Source organism: Colossoma macropomum, unplaced genomic scaffold (genome assembly GCF_904425465.1).
Source record: "Colossoma macropomum unplaced genomic scaffold, Colossoma_macropomum, whole genome shotgun sequence".
In the NCBI taxonomy this organism is placed as follows: Eukaryota; Metazoa; Chordata; class Actinopteri; order Characiformes; family Serrasalmidae; genus Colossoma; species Colossoma macropomum.
In genome coordinates, this window is record NW_023494803.1 from 39,178,132 (window position 1) to 39,204,145 (window position 26,014).

The 26,014-nt window shown below is 40.1% G+C and overlaps 1 protein-coding gene across 1 annotated transcript in view; it reads right to left on the reverse strand.

Annotated features, from left to right (window-relative positions):
• Nucleotides 1-11,718, reverse strand: part of clmn (calmin) — a 57,164-nt gene extending 45,446 nt beyond the window's left edge. Inside the window, exon 1 of the mRNA XM_036593940.1 lies at nt 11,392-11,718. Within this exon, the coding sequence (XP_036449833.1) occupies nt 11,392-11,476 (85 nt within the window). The 5' untranslated portion in view covers nt 11,477-11,718. The remainder of the gene's footprint in view (nt 1-11,391) is intronic.
• Between the last annotated feature and the right edge of the window lie 14,296 nt (nt 11,719-26,014).

Below are 26,014 nucleotides of genomic sequence, written 5' to 3' on the forward strand. Positions count from 1 at the left end.
CACTTTGTAGTTCTACAGTTACAGACTGTAGTCCATCTGTTTCTCTGCATACTTTGTTAGCCCCCTTTTACCCTGTTCTTCAGTGGTCAGGACCCCCATGGACCCTCACAGAGCAGGTACTATTTGGGTGGTGGATCATTCTCAGCACTGCAGTAACACTGACGTGGTGGTGATGTGTTAGTGTGTGTTGCGCTGGTCTGAGTGGATCAGACACAGCAGTGCTGCTGAAGTTTTTAAACACCTCAGTGTCACTGCTGGACTGAGAATAGTCCACCAACCGAAAATATCCAGCCAACAGCGTCCTGTGGGCAGCGTCCTGTGACCACTGATGAAGGACTAGAGGATGACCAACACAAACTGTGCAGCAGCAGATGAGCTATCGTCTCTGACTTTACATCTACAAGGGAGGAGTGTCTAACGGACAGTGAGTGGACACAGTGTTTAAAAACTCCAGCAGCACTGCTGTGTGATATATATATATATGTGTATATATGTGTGTGTGACCAACAAATTATTCTGGAACCACTACGAAAATATGTAATATGTAAGATTCGTAGGTATAGCACCAAAAAGAATCCCCATACTGTTCTGTGACCCACAGAAAAAAATGTGACTCATAACAACCACCTGAAAGACCAGTTAGACACCAAAACTGCCCCCATCAGATAAACAGCACTTAAAGCTTTCATCTCTGAGAGAGAGGAGAAAATCAAGCTGCTTCAGATCTGAAAACATCCACAGCTGTTTCTGTCCATCCTTCCACTGTGAGAAGACGACTCAGCGCTGTGGGTCTGAAAGGATGTGTAGCTGTCAAGAAGAACCTCACTGAGAAAAGGAGACGGACACATCAAACAAAGAAGCTGAACACTGGACTGACCACCCCAGAGTCCAGACCTCAACACCACTGAATGGGTTTGATTACTTCAGAAATGATCAACCAGCTTCTAAGACTGAACTTTGGAGGTGTGTCTGCAGATTCTTTGAGGAACTGAAAGTGAGTCTCCTGAAAAGAATGGAAGCTGTAATAAAGGTAATGAGTGACACAGTAAATACTAAGAAAATGATGTTATATTTAGTTATTAAGGCTTCTGTACAATGATATGTTAATTACACCTTTTCTGTTTTTTTCTTGACTGAATAATTTGTATTTAATGTCTGTTTTGACTGTAAATTAAATTTTGTGTAGTACAGTATAGGACCTTGCCATTTAAATGCAATTTAAGAAGTATTGCACAATATTCATGGCTGAACTGCATCCAGTATAACTGATTCATTCAATACTATTATATATCATGTAAGTCCTTTACAGAGTTGCTGTTAGTGAACAGGTATCAGTGAATAGTGAAGTCACTGTTAGTGCTGATAGTTATAGCTGTAGTCTGCGCGCTTTATGATGAAATTCACTGCAGTATCAGTGAGGAGGCGGATGTTAAAGATACACTGCTAGCGGAGGAGGAGGACGAGGTGGAGATGAGCGTGCTGGTAACTATATGGTTAACGTGGCTTATATAATAGCTCAGCTGCAGAGGCTTCCAGCACACCAGCTGCATTCTCACTGCATACAGTGTGCGAGAGGCCAGAGAAACGCTGGTGCTCGCTGCTTTATATAGACGACACTCCTACAGTACGGCCTCCATCACTGATGCTGTGGATGTCTGATGCTGCATTACACAGAAATCCATCAGCGACAGTACATTTAATATATTTTGACACCCCCTTTGTGGCTGCGTCTATGTGTTTCACTGATGTAATGTCAAAACCTAGTTTTTTGCCCCATTTAAAAACACTAGCTGTTGTTAACATTGTGTGAACATTTGATGACGTATGGACCAATAAATTCTCATTATATTGAGGTTAACCTCTTTTTACAGTAGCTATAAATCGCAATTTCCACCTATTTCCGAGGTCCCTCAGTTAACTTGCGCATGTTTTTCTTCAATAACGTTGATAAAATAGATTTTGATGGAATGTGTATGATTTACAAAACTGTAAGCAAACTGTTTTTCGTGGGTGAGCAAGCAAGCCAACTTTTCTAAAAGTGTTGTTATTGTGTTTAAATGCTGTGTGTTTATTGTGTCAGTTGTTCACTGTTTGATATGAAGAAAGCTTCAGTTGTCCATTTCACCTCAGCTCAGCAGTCTTTGTGGAGAGGTGTGAATTGTTTTTAAACAGCAGGGGGTTCCCACCCCTCCCCTTCCCTTCCCTTCTCATTGCTCACTAGCAGCTCAACCCAGAGTCACAGCACTTTACACACAGACTGTGTTTACATGCAAAGATTTCGCCAATCCAATTCAATACATTCTGTTTATAGACCAAGACTGAGGTGTTTATGCTCACTCTACTCAACAATCTGATGGAAAATCTCCGTTTACATGCTCACTACAAGTAATCCGATCCAAAATGATGTGCCTGCGTAGAGAACCACTTAGTGTAGATGTTACCATGACAACGAGCATCACGAGAGTCCAGTCAGAGTGAGATGAGCAGCAGTGAGCAGTGCTTGTGTTTTTAATCGCTTTAAAATGATGTCAGACTCAGGAAAATGTCCTTCACACGTCCCTAGAAGGCCGAGAGGAAGTCGTCGTGTTCTGAGACACATAAGCTGGACGTCCGTCCCACCGCCGTCTTTTAAAGATCAGAGCATAAACTTCGTCCCCTCTGCAGACCAGTTTCTGCTCCGCCATGTTGTAAACTTCCGTTATGACGTGACAAACATGATCAGAACGGACTTAAACTTTCTGATAGGGAATGTAATCAGATACAGGCGTTTACACGGATATTATTCTTCTATTTAACGGATTATTTACAGGATTACCCACCTCGATCAATTGGATAGAAATTGTATTCCAAATGGCCTCAATCAGACTAGACTATTTCAATTGAGGTGTTTACATGGACGTATTCTATTCCGATTGAGCTATTAGTCGGATTTTTAATGTATTATACATTTTTATTTTAATGCATGTATTATTCGTTTACTATTTGCATTTGTATCTATCACCTGTCCAGGGTGTATCCTGCCTTCCGCCCAATGACAGCTGGGATAGGCTCCAGCACCCCACTGCGACCCAGAAGGATAAGCGGTTTAGATGATGTATGTATGTATGTATTTGTACGTGAACCGTTTGTAGCATAATGCCTCAGCATTAAAGGGCCTGCATCTTATATTTTTCTTGCATTTTATTTTTTTCTCCCGAATGTCCACTTATGACATTTGTGAAGGTTATGTAGCAAAAATAGTCATAATTTTGTTACCATTGACCATTTAGTTTTTGTTACTGTGCCTTTAAAAGACTGATATGTAAATGAGCTCTGTTCTGACTGTTTGCTCATTGTTGTGCTTCACTCAGAAAGCAACCCAGCCTGAAACACTCCTTATAACTTCAGTGTTAATAGGTGTGGCTCAACTGCTGAGTACAATGTATTGAAAACAATTTTTTTCACAGCATTTCAGCATACAGCATACAGTTTTCATATATGGACTTGTGAGTTAATGTTACAGTTTTAAAATTTAACAATGTTTACTACATCATACGGCTATACATGCTATATTATGACTGCACATTATTTTTCCCTGAGGACCATGCATGGTGTTTGCACAGGTCAATGTAGCAAAACCAGCCAGAAATTACTTCTACAGGACCACTTTCTGACCTCTCCTAATCCCTTAAAATTAAAGAGGCTGTTTTAATTACTGTGCCTTTAAAACTGATACACGCAAATGAGCTCTGTTCTGATTGGCTGCCCTGTATTGTGCTTCTTTCAGAAAACAACCCAGACTAAAACACTACTTATAACTTCAGTGTGAACAGGTGTGGCTAAACTGCTGCAGGCTGAATAGGTGGACATATTTAAATATATTTGTTTTTGTGACATCACAGAAACAATGTATTCAAAACCACCTTTTTTCACAGTATAGTTTTCATATATGGATTATTGCTGAAGCGGCAAAAACAGTCAGAAATTATTTCTACATGACCATTTTCAGACTTATCCCTTAAAACTGAACAGGCCGTTTTAATTACTGTGCCTTTAAGACAGATATATGCAAATGAGCTCCGTTCTGAGTGGCTGCCCTGTATTGTACCTCATTCAGAAAGCAGTCCAGGCTGAAACACTCCTTCTATATGTTTCAATTCAGGGGCTGCGTCCTTCGGAGGCTGCATTTGATGGCCGATTGCGTCACAGCGGCGCGACTAGGCTGTCCCATTTCAAAGGCTCTTTCATATGCGGCCGAGGAATGTGTCCTCCTTTTCCATGGCAACGAAGTATCCAACGGATGGATCCTTCACCAGCTAACATATCCCGAGGTTCATCGCGTGCCGGCGAGGATTCGAGAACATGGTGGCATCAACAGAGGAGCGAACGGTGGCTGAAGAGTTCACTCTAACATATAAGTTAAATATATGTAAGTATTGGGTTTAAACTGAGGCGAATGGCTAACGACACTAATGTAAAAAAAAACAAAAAAACAATCTCATCAGTAGTCTGATCTACGCTGATCTACTAGTATCTAATAAATGAAAAAATAAACAGTTACAGTCAAAGTTTTTGGCTCCATCTTTAAAGAACTTGATAAGAGCGGTGTTTTGTGGCTCAGCGGTGAGGGCGGAACAGCGGTGCTGTGATGCAAACAGAAAATCCGCCGTAGGGCAGACCGTCTCATTTCAGTTCAGCCTTCGCGGGTCTAAGCAGCCTTCGAAGGACACGCCTTCGTGGACCGCGTCTTTGGAAGGATCCAGTCCCTGAATTGGGACAGACTGCTTATGGCTTGAATGGGCGTGGCTAAACTGCTGTAGGCTGAATAGGCGGATATGGAAACACTAATTTTTGACACAAATTCAAAATTAATGTTTTCACAGCTTAATTTCCATACATAGAGACACATCCACATATTGGGGTGAACTGCATACTTCAAACTTTAACACTTCCAGAAAACTTTCTTATTTAATCAAATGAAGAGAAGGTTTTCCATGACGTGTTTATTAAACTGTAATGTGTAACCGAGCAGCTCTGAGGGATTTACGCCTCTGGTCAATGTGAAAATTAATTAAGCAGCCTCCTCGAGAGGCAGCAGTCAGGTTCCTACAAGCTGTGACTTAGCTAATATATGTATTTTCACAACAGAGGGACACCATGATGTGGTCAAAACAACATGGTTTAGTGCATGGATTACTCAAGAGGGCTGTGCTCCAGAGGTGATTTCACCACGGTGAGATAAACACAGAGAACTTCAGCGTGAGAACGAAAGGGAAACTGAAGTGTTAGGAGGATATCTGAGTCAGTTTAGTTGTCTGAGGAGTGAGTGAGGCTATCAAAGTGCAGAAACAAAATATCACAGGGGGATCTGGGAGGGGGTGAAAGAGAAGAAAGCATTGTCCTGCTCTCCATCCTCAATGAAAACTCATACCACAAACAGTGCAGCGCTGACTGTAGCCTACGGTCACTCCAGGCTGGCTTTTGAAAGAGTCCTCTAATGTGGAACAGCACATTCCTAAAGTGGCGGTTTATGAGTGTGTGCACGTGTGCAGAACTGAAAGAGTAAAACTCTTTCTTTTTAGTTACTGAGGTTAAGATAAGGGTTCGGGAATAAGAAAATTCTTATTACATATCTATTATAATACATACATGTTATTACTACATATACATATATTTTTCAGGAGATATTTAGGAGGAAATTAGATATAAGATATATTCCCAAAACTGCTGTTCAAAAATGATTAAAATCTAAAGTGGAAAACGTGGCTCCTAACAACCACCTGGAACACCTGGTAGAGACCAAAACTGCCCCGATCAAATAAACAGCACTTCCTAAATACTGAAAAAAAGAGATATTATATTTAGTTATTGAGGATTTTGTGTAATTTCCTTTTAAATATGTTTTGTGTTGTTGTGTTAGTGTGTGTTGCGCTGGTCTGAGTGGATCAGATACAGCAGTGCTGCTGGAGTTTTTAAACACCTCAGTGTCACTGCTGGACTGAGAATAGTCCACCAACCTAAAATATCCAGCCAACAGCGTCCTGTGACCACTGATAAAAGACTAGAGGATGACCAACACAAACTGTGCAGCAGCAGATGAGCTATCGTCTCTGACTTTACATCTACAAGGTGGACCAACAAGGTAGGAGTGTCTAATAGAGTGGACAGTGAGTGGACACAGCGTTTAAAAACTCCAGCAGCACTGCTGTGTCTGATCCACTCAGACCAGCGCAACACACACTAACACACCACCACCAAGTCAGTGTTACTGCAGTGCTGAGAATGATCCACCACCCAAATAGTACCTGCTCTGTGGGGGTCCTGTGGGGGTCCTGACCACTGAAGAACAGGGTAAAAGGGGGAGTATGCAGAGAAACAGATGGAATACTATGGTCAGTCGAGTTGTGTAAGAGTGTAGTACAAGCAGGTGGACTTAATGAAGTGGCCACTCAGTGTATGTATGATCCCACGTCCTGACAAGGTATAAAAACAAATGGGCGTGTGTGTGTGTGAAACAGGGCGAGTGCTGTAATGAAAAAGGCAATTTTTCAGTCATCACTTCATATGAAAATATTCGTCCTGCCTAACGACTCGGCAGCTGCATTGTCCAAAGAGAGTCAAGTGCAGCCGAGCTTTTCTCTCAGTTTTATTGCGCTTTTGCATCCCAGCACACACTGGCGCCGTTTCAGCACTTCAAAATGCTTCAGCAGATGTCTGGCTCTTAAGGTAAATGCTCCGCCATCATCGGGGCTTCTGCCTCGCAGCAGGCACTTTAGTCCTGCCGGACGTTCACGACCACTCCACTTAGCTTCCCCCCCATAATCAACAGACTGACGTTTAACAGGCCGAAATAACCAGAGGCCGCTATCTGGGATGATACAAGGACTCTTTCCGCACACCGTTTTCCATTTCCATGGCCAACTCACATGGGGAAAAGGCATCAGCTTAACTGAATTATGCCACACAGTTACATTCAGTCAAACAGCGCCCACAAATGCATTATTTCGTAGCTACTGTTGCTAAGCTGGACAAATTTTACAGTGCAAAAATCTCATTTAATCAAATGAGAAATTATTGCAGTCTTTGCTCCACTTTTCTTGTATTTTATAAGGCCACATAATGATTGTGTGGGTGTAATTAAGTCTTATAAGACCATTTTCCAACCTCTCTTTATCCCTTAGAATTAAACTGGCTGTTTTTGTTACAGTGCCTTTAAAACAGTGAGTCCTGGTTGGCTGTCACTCAAAAAGCAGTCTGGGCTGTAGACACTCCTTATAACATCAGCATGAGTGGGCGGGGCTAAGCTCCTATAGGCAGAATAGATGAATATATGTTAATTTATTTGGGTGCAACGCAAAAATGTGCCTTGACGTCAAAAAGATTGATACCAAACAGAAAATGAAAGCTCGGTGACGAAGAGCTTTCCCACCAAAACGTTCTGCATCGATTTTAGAAAACGAAAACACAAAGTGCGAGCGCATATCGCAGCCATGTCACAGTGTATTTTTGTGTCACATCGGGTCCTAAGAGTTTAAACAGTGTTATGACTGTAAACATTCTTTTGTGTTTGTGGTTTGTGCTGCAAAACCGGCCGCCGTGAATTACTTGTAGTTTTAGTAAACTGGGCGGAATATGTATTCAGCCGCACTTGTAATATCTCCAACCAACTCAGTGTTTCTCCTAGATGCTTTTACCGGCCGAGTGGTCAACCCTTCACAGCTACTAGTGTTGTCATGCTACTAGTGTTGTTTGCATATGTTTATGTAGAAATGTATAAGAACGCTGTTAATGGTTTCTTAAAACTATGTTCTACAACCAATTTTGTATCCATACTAAGGACTGTGAGGACTGTTAGGACTATAAGAAAGCCCAAATAAATCTCAATATGATTAGAGTATTGGGAAGAAAGTGACAGAAAGTTGATTGCTTATGTCTGCAAACATCCAGCAGGGGGAGCTATCACTGGTTTTCCTTGTCAATAAAGCGGTCGCACTTTAATTCCACCTCTGTCAGTGTTCCCTTTTCGGGAGTACAACACATATTTCAACAAAACAAATGATATCTCAGGTTGCAAAAAAATATTCATTAGTTTAGTAGACAAGATGCTAGAAGACTTTGCTGCTCCTTTGGCACAAACCAACTCACCTCTGCTGCACACTGATCAGATCCACACTGTACATGGGATCTGAATGTGGTGCATCTCTAAAATTGAAAAGTTTATTTAACGTTGGTTTATTTGATGTTTGTTAATGATGCATTTAGAGGGCGGCGGTGAGTAACGTTTGTTTATTTGATGTTAGTTAACACCTTTAGAGGGCGGCGGTGAGTAATGTTTGTTTATTTGATGTTAGTTAATATCACCTTTAGAGGGCGGTGGCGAGTGACGTTTGTTTATTTGATGTTTGTTAATGACACCTTTAGAGGCAGTGAGTAATGTTTGTTTATTTGATGCAGTTAATAACACCTTTAGAGGGCGGCGGTGAGTAACGTTTGTTTATTTGATGTTAGTTAACACCTTTAGAGGGCGGCGGTGAGTAACATTTGTTTATTTGGTGTTTGTTAATAACACCTTTAGAGGGCGGCGCTGAGTAACATTTGTTTATCTGATGTTTGTTAATAACACCTTTAGAGGGCAGCAGTGAGTAACATTTGTTTATTTGATGTTTGTTAATAACACCTTTAGAGGGCAGCAGTGAGTAATGTTTGTTTATTTGATGTTTGTTAATAACACCTTTAGAGGGCAGCAGTGAGTAACGTTTTTTTATTTGATGTTTGTTAATGATGCCTTTAAAGGGCGGCGGTGAGTGATATTTGTTTATTTGAGCTCAGTTTGGAGCTCCACAGTATCAGCAGCTATGAAGCCCATTTACCCACTTTGTTTGTACTTTAATAGTTGTAAACATTGAAGTAAAAAGACAATTAAACTGTTAATTACTGTTTGTTTATAAGGTAATTAATCATCACCTAAAATTTCAGGACTGGGACAGGCCTATCTGTAAAGCTTGCCCAAACTGGCAACACTTGCTATTAAAGAATGCACCTGGGGGCAGAGCACTGATAGGTCGGTTTCAATTAATGCTGACATGTTTCCAGTTTCTTGGGTGCATCTTCAACTTCAGCAGCTTTATTCTGCTTGAATACTGAACTGCTTTTATAAATCAGGCCAGAATAATACGAACATATGCTTTTCAGACACTGTGAAATATGCCGGGGAGTAGAGGGGCCGCGTAACGGATAGTACACAGGAATGCGCATATGTAACGGTAAACTACGAACAAATGCCAAAAGTGCTTTGATAGATAGGCTACTGATGTTTCACGGAGGGTCATTTCAGACCACTGCTCTCCTCAACCCACATAAATGGAGCAGAGTATGAATCCCAATTAGCTGTGAGGCTCTCAAGAGCCTGCAATGTGTGGGAACAGACAGAGCTCCAATGCAGAGGGCAAAGCTCTTTTCAGTGAAGTGAGTGTGTTATGTAATTCGCTTCTAGCCATTGTTTTCCGTAGCATTTCTCCTCTATTCCAATTTCTCCCTGTCATATAGTAGGTGGGTGTTCACGCAAACACTTGGAGCAGGAGCTCCATGGTGACTAAGGCTAGAAAGAGGCCTTAGGCTTCGAGCTGCTGCAACCTGAGATGGTTTCTGTAACACTAGTGGAAGAAAGCTCTATAGGTACAGCAAAGCTTCCAATCTACTGTCTGAGATCCATCATGGAAACCCAAGTCAGAAGACTGACCACATGCAACGGGAAGATCGGGACTGCTCTGGAATTCCATGTCAACTTCAAAAGCAAAATAAGGAGCAGATGAGGGTTTAGGAGGAGGGTGGATGAAGACATTGAGACTAAATGAGCTTAAGTGATGTGTGAAGCCCCTGAGATAGACGCATCACTATTACAGTCTCATTAAAGGTATTTTGAACCTTTCGTCTATTTTATTACCATTTTATTTATTATTTATGACATTTGTACAGTTTTATGCAGTCATAATTCCTTTTTACACGACCATTTAGCATTAAACAGGTAGTGCCTTTCAGCCCCAGGCTGAAACACTCCATATAACTTCAGCGTGAACAGGCAGGGCTAAACTTTTTTAAACACCTCAGTGTCACTGCTGGACTGAGAATAGTCCACCAACCTAAAATATCCAGCCAACAGTGTCCTGTGGGCAGCGTCCTGTGACCACTGATAAAAGACTAGAGGATGACCAACACTAACTGTGCAGCAGCAGATGAGCTATCGTCTCTGACTTTACATCTACAAGGTGGACTGAAAAGGTAGGAGTGTCTAATAGAGTGGACAGTAAGTGGACACAGTGTTTAAAAACTCCAGCAGCACTGCTGTGTCTGATCCACTCGTACCAGCACAACACACACTAACACACCACCACCACGTCAGTACTGAAGAACATTGAAGAACAGGGTAAAAGGGGGCTAACAAAGTATGCAGTGAAACAGATGGACTACAGTCTGTAAAGAACTACCAAGTGCACCTATATAGTAAGTGGAGCTGATAAAATGGACAATGAGTGTAGAAACAAGGTGGTGGTCATAATGTTATGCCTGATCAGTGTATTGTAATATACAGTAATATGCTACAGTTACAGACTGTAGTCCATCTGTTACTCTGCATACTTTGTTAGCCCCCTTTTACCCTGTTCTTCAGTGTTCTTCAGTACTGACGTGGTGGTGGTGTGTTAGTGTGTGTTCTGCTGGTACGAGTGGATCAGACACAGCAGTGCTGCTGGAGTTTTTAAACACTGTGTCCACTCACTGTCCACTCTCTCTCTCTCTCTCTCTCTCTCATATATATATATATATATATATATATATATATATATATATATATACACATACACACACACTTTACTTGTAATGTAAGTCAATGTGTGATGAACAGGCTGCTTTAGGAAACAACTGAGAGTCCAGAGTAAAAGCCTGTTGTTTTCCACTTGGGGCCACTTTGCCTCGAGGGCCACCCTCTCAGAGGGACCCTCCAGATTTGGTGATCCAACAAAACACAGATGGATGCAGCTCTCTCGACCCACAGCTCTGAATGTGTGGGGCTCTCTGGGACTGTTCCTTTTTCTGAGTATCCCAAGCTGCAGTTCTCCTCTCCAGTGATCACCCACGCCTCCCCACTGCCCACTCAGAGCCTATATAACCCGTTTTATACCGTATTTTCCGGGGATACCATGATGTGTACGCGTGAAAACACAACGAATACAAGATGTTTTTCTTTTTTTTTTTTTAAGCAAGCACTATTTGGGTCCATCCCACATGCCGGTGAATGGACACATCTGCAGCACAGCGAGGAAACACTGCTGGAAGTTGGGATAGCCCCTTCATATGCATGCACGATACGGCACGGAGCCCTCGTTTATCCGGTTAGCTTCGCGAAGCCTCACTTACCTTGGAGGTTTTGCACTCGGATGTCGCTGATTTGCCCGATAAATTCCTCCCGTTCAAACCAGTCTTCCCACTCGTGGCCGGCCATTACCTTCAGGACGGACTGCTGCTGCTCTTTTGCACCTGGTGTTCTAAAAAAACCCAAACTAATGGCAGCTTTTGCCTGAAAATAGATCTTTTATCGCTTAGCCACACGGCGCACTTGGTGGGGATTCGGTCCAGATGAAGGTGGCCGGTACACGGCTGGGCATATTTGTTGTGGTGGAGTTAAGTTTCGCTGGAGAGAGAGAAGAAATGGCAAATGAATACTGCACCTGGGTTAATGCGTTTTGGTTTTTTTCTCCACCCGTATTCCGCACAGCCCCGCCTCCCTACGCTAGAATTGGCTAATGCTTCATCCAAAAGCATATTTGCATATCGCACCAGGATTGGCTAGCAGCTCTACACAAGCCCGCCGCCGAACTGAAGTACGAATAGCGACGCCAATCGTAGCACAGTATGCAAATCGGCAGCCTGCTGTGAATGTTAACTCCTAGCCAATCCTACCGCGATATGCAAATCGACTGGCTGCTGTGTACTCCTAGCCAATTCTAGCGCAGGAGGCGGGGCTTGGCGGAGTACGGGTGGGGGTAAAAACGCTAGGTGCACGCCCACTACCCGTTTCCAGCAACGACGAGGTTCTTAGTGACGAAGGGAAAGCTTTGGATATGGTGGCTGCCATATCGACCAGTTTCTCTGAACTGTGGTCAAGGATGTACTGTCGACACTTTATTCCGAAATATTAAGTTAAGATGACCAGTATTAGAGATTTGTGAGTCTAAAATGTGAAACATGCGTTGATGCTGTGTTGAAGTGAACTGAATGACAGGCTTGAAGTCTTAAGTTTCAAAAGTCTTCATTATTATATGAAGTAAACCCGTTTAGAGCCGCTGTCCACCCCATCACAGAGAACTGACTGGGTTCTGTTTACAGGAGAACATGGCTTTGGATCTTAACCTCATCCAAACACAACAGCTTACACCTACATGTTGGTGGCGACGAGCCATTTCATTCCCTTCACTCAAATTCCTGAACACAAGAGTCGAAGATGATTTAGCAAAACCTAAGCAAGCCAGAAATGATGGAGATGCCTTAAAAGGTTTTACTTATAGAGCCCAAACTTCCCAGAAAACGAAGTTACAGAAAGTCATCTATTTATAGCCTTTTTGTTTGTTTGTTTGTTTTTAGGACATTAGCAGACTCGTCGCCCATGGCAACAGCGCGCCACACAACCGGAGCCATGTCCACAAAGGGGGAAAAACAAACCCAAGTTTCCCTCTGACCCGCAGACTAAGGCCCAGTCCCATTTCTTCTTTTTACCCCTACCCCTTGTTTTCGAGTGTCACCCTAACCCCTTAGAACTGAGTTACAAGGTGGTGATTGAAATCTTGACCCACGAAATGGGACCCTCAGATAAATAAATAAATAAATACATCACTTCATTAACAGCTACTAGCGCTGCTCTGTAGGCGACCCTGCCAGTCTGCAGTGACAGCAGAGGAGGGTAAAGTTCAGCTCCTCACTGCTGGGCTTTAGTTACATTTAGGGCATCATATCCTTTCAAAGAGGGGGGCAATTATTTATTATCACCCACCGCTAATTCTTTGGTGATAGGAAGCTGAAGTCAGATATTCGCCAGCTTCTCGTTCGAATTTTCCCGTTCCACCTTAAATGGTGCAGCGGTTACATTCATGCGCTTCAGGCGTCAGAACTGCTGGACTATTTAAGGTGGAACGGGAAAGTTAGCTAGCTAGCTACCGAGACACTGGCAAGCTATTAGCACTTTTTTATGCTTGTTATGAAGAAAACGACCATAATACACTGAAGCGACATTAAACTAAGATAATACAATAGTCATTGTATTTTTTGTGATGGAGAAAATTCTTACATTTCTGGGTTTCTTTGGTCTCTTGTTCAGCCATCTTGTCGTTTTTCCTCTTTTCTCATAACTCTCTGTTTGGAGTCTCTGAAAAAACCTCGGTTTGGAGGGCCATGTAGCCTCAACCCTTCGCCCTACCCCTATCTCAACAAGAATCGGGACACCCTACCCCTAGACTTGAACGTGCAAAACAGAGGGCTAAGGGCTCATTGGTAGGGGCGAGGGGTGAAATGGGATTGGGCCTAAATCCAGTTTTTCTTGAAGATCCCACCTTGATATGACATTAATGCATTGTTTTCACCATATATATTTCGTGTTCTACAGCATATCTGTCTAAAGGCTTGACAGCATGCTCTTTTTAGTAAAAAAAAGAAGAACTAAAGCAGGTCGCAGTGGAGACAACAGATTAGCCAATAGCTAACGTTAGCTAGCGCTAGCTAATGAAAATGTCCTGACAAAAATTGAGCTCTATGGATCTTTTTTGAGAAAATAGAAGATTGGTTAGTGCTAGCTAACATTAGCCACCAGCTAATTTGCTAATAAAATAAACAGACCAAAAGATTTCTGAGTGAGTTTGGTGATATCTCACACATATGGTTCTTGTGGAGATTCAAAGACTGACTCTAGACACTTAAAAAAATCCACAAATTGTTGAAAACCTCTACATAGTTCAATTGTTAAGATGTTAACAAACTCATTCAGAGTAGTTTGGTCTGAAATGCTTCATTGTAGAGAAACTTACTGTGTTGGACTTCTTTAAAGTGGTGGTGATAGGAACCAGGAGTTGCACTGTTTACAATGCAAATATAATGATTTTATTTACTCTCCAAAACCACCAATGAACCCACATGGGTCTTCAGAGTATTTAAATGTAACAGTGATGATGGTAAAATAGAATTATGGAAAAAACATGAGTGTTATTGGGCACTATTTTGCCTCACAGTGCCCTGCATGTATCTTTCCACCATGAGTGTATTATGTATATACACATACATGTGTGTGTGTGTGTGTGTGTGTGTGTGTGTGTGTGTATGTGTTTTAAGCCAAAAGATTGGGACAAATTTTTGTAAAACAATGTCTCAGACATCAACAGCGTATTCATAACCATTTCATTTAATAACTTTCTGCGAGCAAGCTTTTAGAGGCATTAAACTCTTCAGACGTCTGGTTCCTATCAGAACTGCTGTAAACATTTTGGACTTGTTTTTCTACAACAGCATATCTCACCAAACCAGTCTGGATGACTTTGTTTACATCTCAGTGATTGACCTATGTAGAAGTTGAAAAACCAGTGAAATTCCCCTTTAAAATGTAACATGATGTGAAGGGGAGATGATATAAAAATCACTATGAAAAGGGTCGATCTTGAGTGAAGTACTCAGACACCTCTGGGTTGTGGCCTGTATCTACGTTCTGTGTTATGTTCTTGAAGCCCATTCAGTGCAGTGCACAGGCAGAGCTTTTCTACTCGTGAGGTAGATGAAATATGTTCTCCTTCAGCCAAAGATCAGTAAGTGATTCATTTAGATCAGCGCTGTGTGACCCTGCTCTACTCATCCTGCACAGTCTAACACCTGACCCACCTAATCATTTAGATACATATGCAGTTAAACCAGAGTCACCTGAATGCTGAATGATGCATAATTTTTGCAAATCTTCATACGTTTGAATTTTAGATATTTTAATATCTACATATATCTAATGTCTTTTAGATATATGAATATACTGAATTTACTCTGAATTCACCTCTTTGAACTTCACGCCTTGAATATTCAGGTTTAAAAAAAAACAAGCTCATAAAAATTCAGGTAAAAAATTCAAATAATTAAAAAAATCAGTTTTCAAAACTTTAGTGTGAAAAATTATAACTGTACAAAATGTTTCACCTCATATTTACATGGTAGTGAAATTCAGGTCATGGAAATACAGGGAAACATCCAGGGTACCTAGGAAAAGCAAACAAGCCTGGATCTAATCAAACACAATCCTGGCCAATAACAAGGGAGGTCACAGGTCACTGGGTCATTGTTTGTATATCTATGCAAAGCCCCGCCTAATGATCCATGAAGCGCTGCATTTTGTACAGTTAGAACTTTTGAATCTGAACATTGTGTGTAAATTTCAAGAAGAATGGACCAAAAGAAATGGCCAAAAAAGCTTTGGAAAAAAGTCTGGCTCCACTGACTTACATTAAAAGTCAGTACGTTTTTTCCTTTTCCTGCAAAGTTTCTGATTCACATTTTGGATTGGAGGTACATACGTTTCTTCCATACATACTATATATATATATATATATATATATATATATATATATATATATAATAGTAGTGTTTATTCACTGTTTTTTTTAATTAGGGCTCTTTTTCTGAGGCAGGCCTAGCCGCCTATACATATATCGCTATTGTCGGAAGAAAACCTTGTATCTCCAAAAGGATAACTTTACAGGAGAAGGAAAAAACCTACTTTTACCGTTTGTCATTGTCAGTCAGTCCTTTTAGTCCATTCATCATGAAATTTACATGCAATGTAAAGGGTAACAGGTATTTTCAAATTATGTCAAAAACTGAAAAACGATAAAAATGGAGATACAAGGTTTTCTTATATAAAGCAATACACACACACACACACACACACACACACACACACATATATATATATATGTACTGATTTAGAGCAAGTTGAAACCGGTACATCAGCGGTGCGACTGGACTTCACATATCAGTTCTTCACTCTCATAACTACATAACATGCATAATTTCATAGTAGTTTCTGAAAAATTCCTCATAATTAGCTTTAACATAACAGAATAGTAAGCCTGCAGGTTAAGGGATTAAAATCAGGCAACATTACATCACCAGGCTGTATTAGTTCATAAGGTCCTGCCTTGGTGCTTCATCTTTACCGTTTCCTGAAGACTTACATTGAGATATAGAAACATGAGAGCTTATGAGAAGATTAGAGAAAATCTATAGCATGTGAAAGAGTAAACAAGCGCAATCAGTCTGCACTGCATAATTTAAGCATGTCTGATTTTTGTATTTTTACAGAGAGAAAGATGATCTAATTGGGTCAGGTTACAAAGAATTTACCTATTTATGACATACTAATAATTATGTATGAGTGTATTTTCAGATAAATATAATACACACACAGAAATTCACTGGCTTGAGTTTGGAAAAACATGATGTTGAGGCTTCAAAAAAAAAAATACTGAGATATACACTGATCAGGCATGACATCATTGGTTCTACACTCATTGTCCATTTTATCAGCTCCACTTACTATATAGGTACACTTTGTAGTTCTACAGTTACAGACTGTAGTCCATCTGTTTCTCTGCATACTTTGTTAGCCCCCTTTTACCCTGTTCTTCAGTGGTCAGGACCCCCATGGACCCTCACAGAGCAGGTACTATTTGGGTGGTGGATCATTCTCAGCACTGCAGTAACACTGATGTGGTGGTGGTGTGTTAGTGTGTGTTGTGCTGGTACGAGTGGATCAGACACAGCAGTGCTGCTGGAGTGTTTTTAAACACTAGCAGCCATTTCCTCAAAGCATATCTAAAGCCTCTCTCCACATGTAATTGTTTAAGAAGATCAGGAAGTTTCTTCCACTTATCAGCAGCTGCATATAATAATGCATGTCTGCCAATTAAACTGTTGATTCTAAAAGGTATAAGATTTGCTGCGCTCCTTGTACTTGCGTAGTTGTGAAGATCTGTTAACCTTAAGGTTAACCTTAAGTGGCCAGGACCCACCGGCAGGTTCAAAGTTTTACTACACACTTCCATAAGTCAGCCAGTTTGCATTGTAGCCCATAGTTACTGAATAATAGACCTTAATATGTAATAACCCTGGGATTTTAAGGGGATCAAATAGTTAAGTAGATAGTTTGGGCCTTATTAAGACTTTTATAAGTCTCAGCTTAATTTGATTTACTCTATTCTTTAATAGAAGCAGGTTGAGTTGGTGAAAATGATCTGCTTTGAAATGCACATGAGGATGAATCTTCAGTAACTTGTTTTGGGTCGTCTGAAATCTATTCTTAATGAATTGAGAAGAGCTGCTATTCTAGGAATTGGCTGCATAATCAAAATGACCTTAAATTAATGCCTCATTCAATTTTTTGTGGTCTTTCTTTTGTCCAATTTTAATTAATGCTGGTCAGTGTTAGTGCATTAATGGAAATCAAATAACAAGGGAACAAATCGGTTATTAAACCGCTCTCAGTCTGTTGTATACTCCTTAAAAAAGCGTTCCCAAATAGTCTTTTTTTTCGACCTGTAACAAGAGCACAATACTTTTTGGTGCCATAAAGAAGCATTTTTACAAGAAAACCATATACAACTGTTTCTATATCACTACGAAGAACCATTTAAGCCCCCAAAGAACCATTAAACATTCAAATGTGTTTTTGAGTTGCCATGGCCCAATGTATAACTGTTGTCTTTACTAAAGAACCTTTGAAGAACCCTCTTTTTGAGAGTGTACACGATACACATACAGGGTTCCCTACATGTACTACTATAGACTATATATGTTTATCCCCATACACACAGTTCTAGAATCTTCTTCCCATTTACAGTGTTCTAGAATGTTGTCCCTCTCTACACTCTTCTAGAATGTTCAACCTATTTACTCTGTTCTAGAATGATCACCTGATTCAGAGTTCTAGAATGTTGTCCCTGTCTACGCTCTTCTAGAATGTTCTTCCCATTTACAGTTTTCTAAAATGTTCTCCCCATTCACTCTGTTCTAAAATGTTCACCTCAATTAGAGTTCTAGAGTGTTCTCCCTATCCACACTCTTCTAGAATGTTCTTCCCATGTACTCTGTTCTAGAATGTTACCCTCTTTACACAGTTCTGGAATGTTCTCCCCCTTTACCCTGTTCTAGAATCTTCACATGATTCAGTGTTCTGGAATGTTCTCCCTATCCACACTCTTCTAGAATGTTCTTCCCATTTACTTTTTTCTGGAATGTTGCTCCTGTCCACAGTGTTCTTAAATGTTCTCTTCCTTTATTCTGTTCTTTATTCTTATTCTGTTCTTTACTAAAGAACCTTTGAAGAACCCTCTTTTTCATCTTTCTTGTTTATTTTTATTTTTTTCTGAGGTCTATTTGTGTGATTTTAAGCAGGCTAATACATGTAAATGAGCTCTCCTCTGATTGGCTGCCCTGTGATGCACCTCATTCAAAAAGTGAGTGCCAGCTGAAACACTCCTTATAACTTCAGTGTGAGTGGGCAGGGATAAACTGCAGAACCTGTATAGGTGAGCATATGTAAATGCATTTTTTATGACATCATAAAACGATTCATTCAAAATGAGCTGCTTTTGCAGCTTTTTTCCATATGTGGACTGTATAGACAGGGACGGTATATTTCGGAGCTTTAACAATGTTTACATATTAGGTTTTTAAAATTTTAAAAAAGTGAGACAAATTCAGTTTTACGTGATATGGGTCCTTTAATCTCCTATTCTATTCTTATTACACCTATCCTCAGGTATTACATTTACTCTCAGCAGTATGTTTTCTCATTCTATTCTCATTACACAGCTATTCTCAGTAGTATAGAAAACTCATATCAAAACATTAGTTTTTTTTCCAGGATGTGGGCCCTTTAACGCTGGTTCAAAACAGGAGCATCCGTGCCAGTCCATTTGTAAGCATCCTCTGAAGGAATACTGAGACCGTGTTAGGTATTCAGAATAAGCAGCCCCTTTCAGCCTCCCTCAGAAGATTTATTGTGGCAATAAGGCGCACAGACAGCTGATTAAAATAGCCGTTTTGCCGGGTCCCCAAGCCAGCCAGCTCACCCAACAGGGATTTCCTGCAGTAGAAGGAAGACGCAGCACTGCAGAGTCCAAGCAGAGTCTGTTCTGAGTGTGACAGAAAAAGTTAAAGACTTGTTGTTTTCTTATCTCTGAGGTTCAGATGAACTGAGCCTGTGCGGGTCACTTCTCTGCGGTAATATTAATAGCGAGGGATGGGTCACTGCATGCAGCCCACTCTCTGTGCACCAGACACGACCAGCTGTTGTGTAACGAAGCGAAAGGATGACACAGAGCGACACAGCCCACAGATAAACAAGCAGCAGCCCTCATGTCAACATGCAGAAGCGTTAACAAGGCCAGTGAAGTTTCACTGCAAGTCCTTAAAGGGCAACTCCACCGTTTTTTTGGCTTCATTTCTACATAATTCAGTGGGTAAGATTCAGAGTGGTTTGGTGTGAAATGGTTGATTGTAGAGACTCAGATGTCTTTACAGTGGTGGTGATAGGAACCAGGGGTCACCATGACTCAAATATACACAAATATAGATATTTTATTTACTTAATTACTCAGAATATTCAGTAATTACTGTAAATTATTCAGTAACTACTATAAACCATCATGTTATGGAATGTTTATCCCCATACACACGGTTCTAGAATCTTCTTCCCAATTACACTGTTCTAGAATATTCCCCCATTTACACTGTTCTAGAACGTTCTCCCATCTCACACTCCTCCGAGATGTTCTTCCCATTTACTCTGTTCTAGAATGTTACCCCCGTTTACCCTGTTCTGGAATGTTCTCCCCATTTACTCCGTTCTAGAATGCTGTCCCTATCCACGCTCTTTTAGAATGTTCTGCCCATTTACAGTGTTCTAAAACGTTTCCCCATTTACTCTGTTCTAGAATGTTACCCCCATTTACACTGTTCTGGAATGCTCTCCCTATTTACTCTTTTCTAGAATGTTCACCCGATTCAGAGTTCTAGAATGTTGTCCCTATTCACGCTCTTCTAGAATGTTCTTCCCATTTGCAGTGTTCTAAAATGTTTGCCCATTTATTCTGTTCTAGAATGTTCCCCCATTCACTCTGTTCTAGAATGTTCACCTCATTCAGAGTTCTAAAGTGTACTCCCTATCCACACTCTTCTAGAATGTTCTTCCATTTACTCTTTTCTAGAATGTTGCTCCTGTCCACAGTGTTCTAAAATGTTCTCTCCCTTTATTCTGTTCTAGAAAAATCTTTTTTAAGTTTTTTTGTTTAAGAATGTTCAAGAATGTTCATCTTATTCAGTTTTGTACAATGTTCTCACCATCCACAGTGTACTAAAATGTTGTCCCCATTTGTCCTGTGCTAGAATGTTCTTCTGATTTGCCATGCTCTAGAATGTTTTCCATATTTACACTGTTCTAGAATGTTTACCTGTGCAGTGCCTAAAACCACCAGTGAACCTACATGTGTTTTCTGAATTTTCATATGTAAAGTTTATTGTGGTAAAACAGGATGATGAATCTGAAAAAACAGCTTTCTTTGGGGACTATTTTGCCTAATGTGATGCACCACGTGAGGCCAAAACTATCGTCAAACAATGTCTCAGTAATCAGGCAGTGTATAGAAAACAATTTCATCTGTGGGGGAGCTTTTAGAGGTGGACGTCTGGTTCCTATCACCACCACTGTGAACAATTTTGACTCAGTATGTCTCTGTAGAACGGAGCATTGCACACCAAACCACTCTGAATGACTATGTTTACATCTCAACCACTTAATAGTGCAGAAATGGTGAAAAATCAGTGAAATGCCCTTTTAATACTACTAATATGATAACAGTGTAACAGTGGTAGTTTGAATGTTTAATAATATTCCAATGTTGATATATTACTTAAAGGTTTCTTTGATATAGCAGATCTTAATTTGAATATTTCTACTATTAATAAGAGTGTAGAAATGCGTTCTTATATTCCACTCATTCAATCTGAAGATGACAATTTAACTTTGAATTTGTAAAGTTGGAATAAATTCTAATCAATTGCAATAATATTCAATAAAGAATTCCCTCATTAAATTTTTTAGGCCAGAATAAAAGTCTCAGGATTGTTTTTATTGTCTATATGTCAGTACTATATAAAAAGTCCATCAAGCGCATTTATTTATTGTCTATTTTGAAAAAAAAAATTTTTAAATACTAAAATAATCAAATCGAATTGCTGTGATTTTAGAGATTTACATCTCTGGCTAGCATGTTGTTCACATCTTGCATCCAGCTATTGATGTTAAAATGCTTTCTTCTCATTAGTTTTCAATCCACAGTACGTGACAAGCAGAGTGTGTTGAGCCTCATGTTTACTCTGCTGAAGTGCTGGTTGGACTGTTTGCTCTGCACTTCCTTATCAGCAAATCCATCGTCCTTGTAATTACGCTGAGTGAATTCAGGGGATGTTACAGATGACCGGAAGGCATGAAGACTTCAGCCTCATTACAGCAAGGCCGACGCCGCCTTCAGCGCGGTCAATCTGTCATTTAGACTGACCAGAATGAACAGAGGAGAGCGTGAGGAGGATGACGTTGTCGTGATGAATGCTTTAGCACAGATGGAATGCTGAGATGCTCCTCCTTTAATTCTTATCAGATCATAAACACAGCAGCATTTCAGGCGATAAAACTGAGCTACTGTAGAGACACTGTGGCCGAATGGGTCACATCCACTGTCATTCAGTATTTCAGTTCAGTGACTTTGTGATTTCCAGCCATTAATGTTGAAGTACGGAGCCCTGCTGGTGACATCCCACAGCTTAGTAAGGTGTGGGAACAAGATCACTTAATTATCTCATTCCCACGCCTTCTTAAGTCATGGCCACGCATTTTTTTTATTTATACCGGATGTCACCAGTATATATGGTGACATCCCATATTTCATATATGGAAACTAAGCTGCAAAAAGGGCCCATTTTGAATTCACTGTTTTTGTGATGTAACAAAACCCAGTGCATTTACATTTGAGCCACCTACACAGTGGTTTAGCTCCGCCCACTCACACTGAAGTTATAAGCTGTGTTTCAGCTCTTGGAGTGCTTTTGGGAAGAGGCAAGATATAGGACTGCCAGTCAGAACAGAGCTCATTTACATACATCAGACTTAAAGGCACAGTAACAGTCTGTTTAATTTCATTTAATACAGAAAGGATGGAAAATGGTCATGTAAAAAAGAAATATGACTGTTTTTGGTTCATAAATCCACATAAACATTATGAGAGAACCTCAAAGAAAAAGATAAAATACAAGAACAATATAGGTTACAGGCTCTTCAACTTATTATTCAGTGGATAATTATTTTATTCAGTAATTACTGTAAATTATTAAAGATGACTATAAAATATTCATGTTATGGATTTTTCTTCCCCATACACAATGTTCTAGCATGTGGTCCTAGATCAGATTCGTATCCGATTTGTGGCCATGTGACCTTACTGTGATGCTCAGATCGGAATTAATGTGTTTTTTTTTCCACTACACGTGCACCATCATTCAGCGTTACCATGGCAGCAGCGCCAAACAGAAGTTAAAGCCTGTAAACGGTGGAAAAGCAGCTCATCTCACCTTTTTCTCCTTCGTCTCGCTCTAATAATGAAGCTGAGAGCTGATCAGAGTTAATTATCTTCTCTGCGAAGCTCGTTCTGCTCGTTAGTTTGTGCTGATGATTCATGTGATTCATTCACGTGACGTTACTGAGTAGGATTTGCGCATGAGGGTCATTTCAGGAGGCCGGTTCGTCACATTAATGACAGATTTGAATCACTTACCTAAACGAGTGTGAACCGTCAAATCAGAGAGATCGGATTTGAGCAAAAAATCAGATTTGAGCAATGAGGCTTGTAATGTGAACGTAACATTTTGTTATCTGAGCTGGTTTCCTGTATTTTTTTCAGTTTAATATATAGAAGCAGTTGAACTGCTAGTTGCTGCATTAAGAAGGTTTTTTTGGTGGTAAAAGAAAAGTGTTTATCTAACAGCATTAGTTGAGTGCTGGGCAGGTCGTGGTGGTCATGTTGTGATTTGGCGGAGGGCCACAGCTCTTATCACCAGGTTTTTGCTGTAGGCAGTACAGTTGTGCAGCTATTCTCTCTGCTTTAGCAGCTCTGATTGGATTTAGTCTCTGCTGCACACAGAAATGAGCCTCAGCACACACGCCAACGTACCAGCACTGACCATCTGTCCACTGTGAAACAGTGAGGAATGTTGTGAAAAAGCCACTGAGGGGCAGGAGAATGTGGTGGGGGGAAGGAGTGTCATGACCAGATTACTCACTGTGGATCACCATCATGTTAAATCATCATATGTATGTTCCATTTGCATTACATATGTGAGCACTTATGTGTAATTACAGTATCCATACATATTACATACACACTTAAAAATGGTTCTTCAAGGGTTCTTTAGTAAAAAAAAATGGCTCTATGTAGAACCATGTACCATGAACACTCAAAGAACCCTTGCATAGTTAAAGGGTTTTTTGTATCATGAAATGGTTCTTCAGATTGATGAGTGTGTTTTATACGGTTCTATATAGAACCTTTTTGAAAAGGGTTCTGTGTAGCACTAAAGAGTTCTTCTATTGTAACAGGCTTGACATTAATGGGTTCTTCAAATTGATGAAGGGTGTGTTTTATGTGGTTCTATATAGAACCTTTTTGAAAATGGTTCTGTGTTGCACTAAAGGGTTCTTCTATTGTTACAGACTTGACATTAATAGGTTCTTCAGACTGATGGAGGGTGTGTTGTATATGGTGCTATATAGAACCTTTTTGAAAAGGGTTCTGTATAGCACTAAAGGGTTCTTCTATTGTTACAGACCTGACATTAAAGTACTCTTTAGATTGATGGAGAGTGTGTTTTATATGGTTCTATATAGAACCTTTTTGAAAAGGGTTCTGTATAGCACTAAAGGGTTCTTCTATCGTAACAGACTTGACATTAATAGGTTCTTCAGACTGATGGAAGGTGTGTTTTATATGGTTCTATATAGAACCTTTTTGAAAAGGGTTCTATATAGCACCGAAGTGTTCTTTTATTGTTACAGGCTTGACATTAAAGTGTTCTTTAGATTGATGGAGAGTGTGTTTTATATGGTTCTGTATTGTAAAAAGAGTTCTATATAGCACCAAAAAGTGCTCTTCTATTGTTACAGGCATGACATCATAACAATAGAAGAGCCCTTTTTGGTGCTCTACAGAACTCTTTTCAAAAAGGTTCTATAGAGAACCATCTACAGCACCTTCTCCACCAATTTGAAGAACACTTTCATGATACAAAGAACCCTTTAATTTTGAACAAGATTCTTTGAGTGTTCATGCTTCTATGTAGAACCATTTTCTTTACTAATGAACCCTTAAAGAACCATCATTTTAAGAGTGTATATGCTAGGACCCGTATGCAATAATGTTCCATATGTATTAAATACATGCAAGTGTCTCTACATAATAATAATGTACCCCATATGTGTTACACACTTAGAAGGTTCTTCAAGGGTTCTTTAGTAAATAGATTGGTTCTATATAGAACCATGAACACCCAAAGAACCCTTTGCGTGATTAAAGTGTCCTCGCATTGCTAATTGGTTCTTCAGATTGATGAGGAGTGTGTTTTATATGGTTCTATATTTTGAAAAGGGTTCTACAAGCACCCAAAATCATTCTTCTATTGTTACAGGCTTGACATTGTAACAATAGAAGTGCCTTTTTTGGTGCTATGCGGAACCCTTTTCAAAAAGGTTCTATATAGAACCGTATACAGCACATTTTCCATCGGTCTGAAGAAACTTTTCATAATGCAAAGAAATCTTTAATCATGCAAAGGGTTCTTTGAGTGTTCATGCTTCTATATAGAACCATTTTCTTTACTGAAGAAGCCATGGAAAATATGTTTTATTTGGTTCTATAATTTGAAAAGGGTTCTACAAGCACCCAAAAGTGTTCTTCTGTTGTTACAGGCTTCACATTGTATGTATATGTATATGTATTAATAATATCAGTTGTATGTATATATATGAGTATCTACACATAATAAGAATGTTCTAATCCTAATCCTGCCCTGATGTTAAGCTCAAGAACCAAAATTTTGCTCTTTAAATTTAAAAAATGAATGATGAAGCTTTCATCTCCCTCCCCTCAGGCTCGTGATGATTGGCTGGACAGTGAACCTGGAGGTCAGACAGACTTTTAAACTCCAGACTGTGATCCTGTGTTACTGAGCCCGTCCTCGTCTGCACGTCATGGATGAGTTTAGCCTTTAACGGCATTAGAAGAGCTTATTTTTAGTGGCATAATTGAATGGGGTTTTGTCATAATGAGGAAGCTCTCCCTTTAGCTCTGTAGCTATTCTTCACTGTGAGCAGTGCGTTGACCTCAGCCTGACCCCAGTGGGCCACCAACATAACACAGAAGATAAAGATAAAGAACACAGAATATGTAGCTGCGTTAAATGGGTTATAAAGCTAGTTCCAGCCACGCAAGCTGATTGGTTGAGAAGCGTTCTTTTTTCACAAACACTGTATCACTCCGCTGAGACGCCGTTGCTAAGCAACGACTTTGACAGCTGTAGGAGACGCTCAAGCCATTTGAACGTTTTTATTTCTTGCTTTGCCACAAACAGAAAACGGACACTTTTAAGATCACATTTGACCGACAGCCGATTTGGTCAGACTCTAAAGATGAGACGACACTAAATTCCCAAACTGTTATCACCACTGAGCAGCTTTTCAGTCGGCAGCTGAGACAGAAGAACAGCTAAACAACCTTGAATCAGCCAGAAATGAACCCAATACCATTCGCCAAACTAAACAGGCTGTAAGATGCTTTACAGACTGGCTGGAACAAAACAACATTAATACTGATCTGGCAAAAACTGACAAAACCCAGCTAAACTTGATATTGTGTCA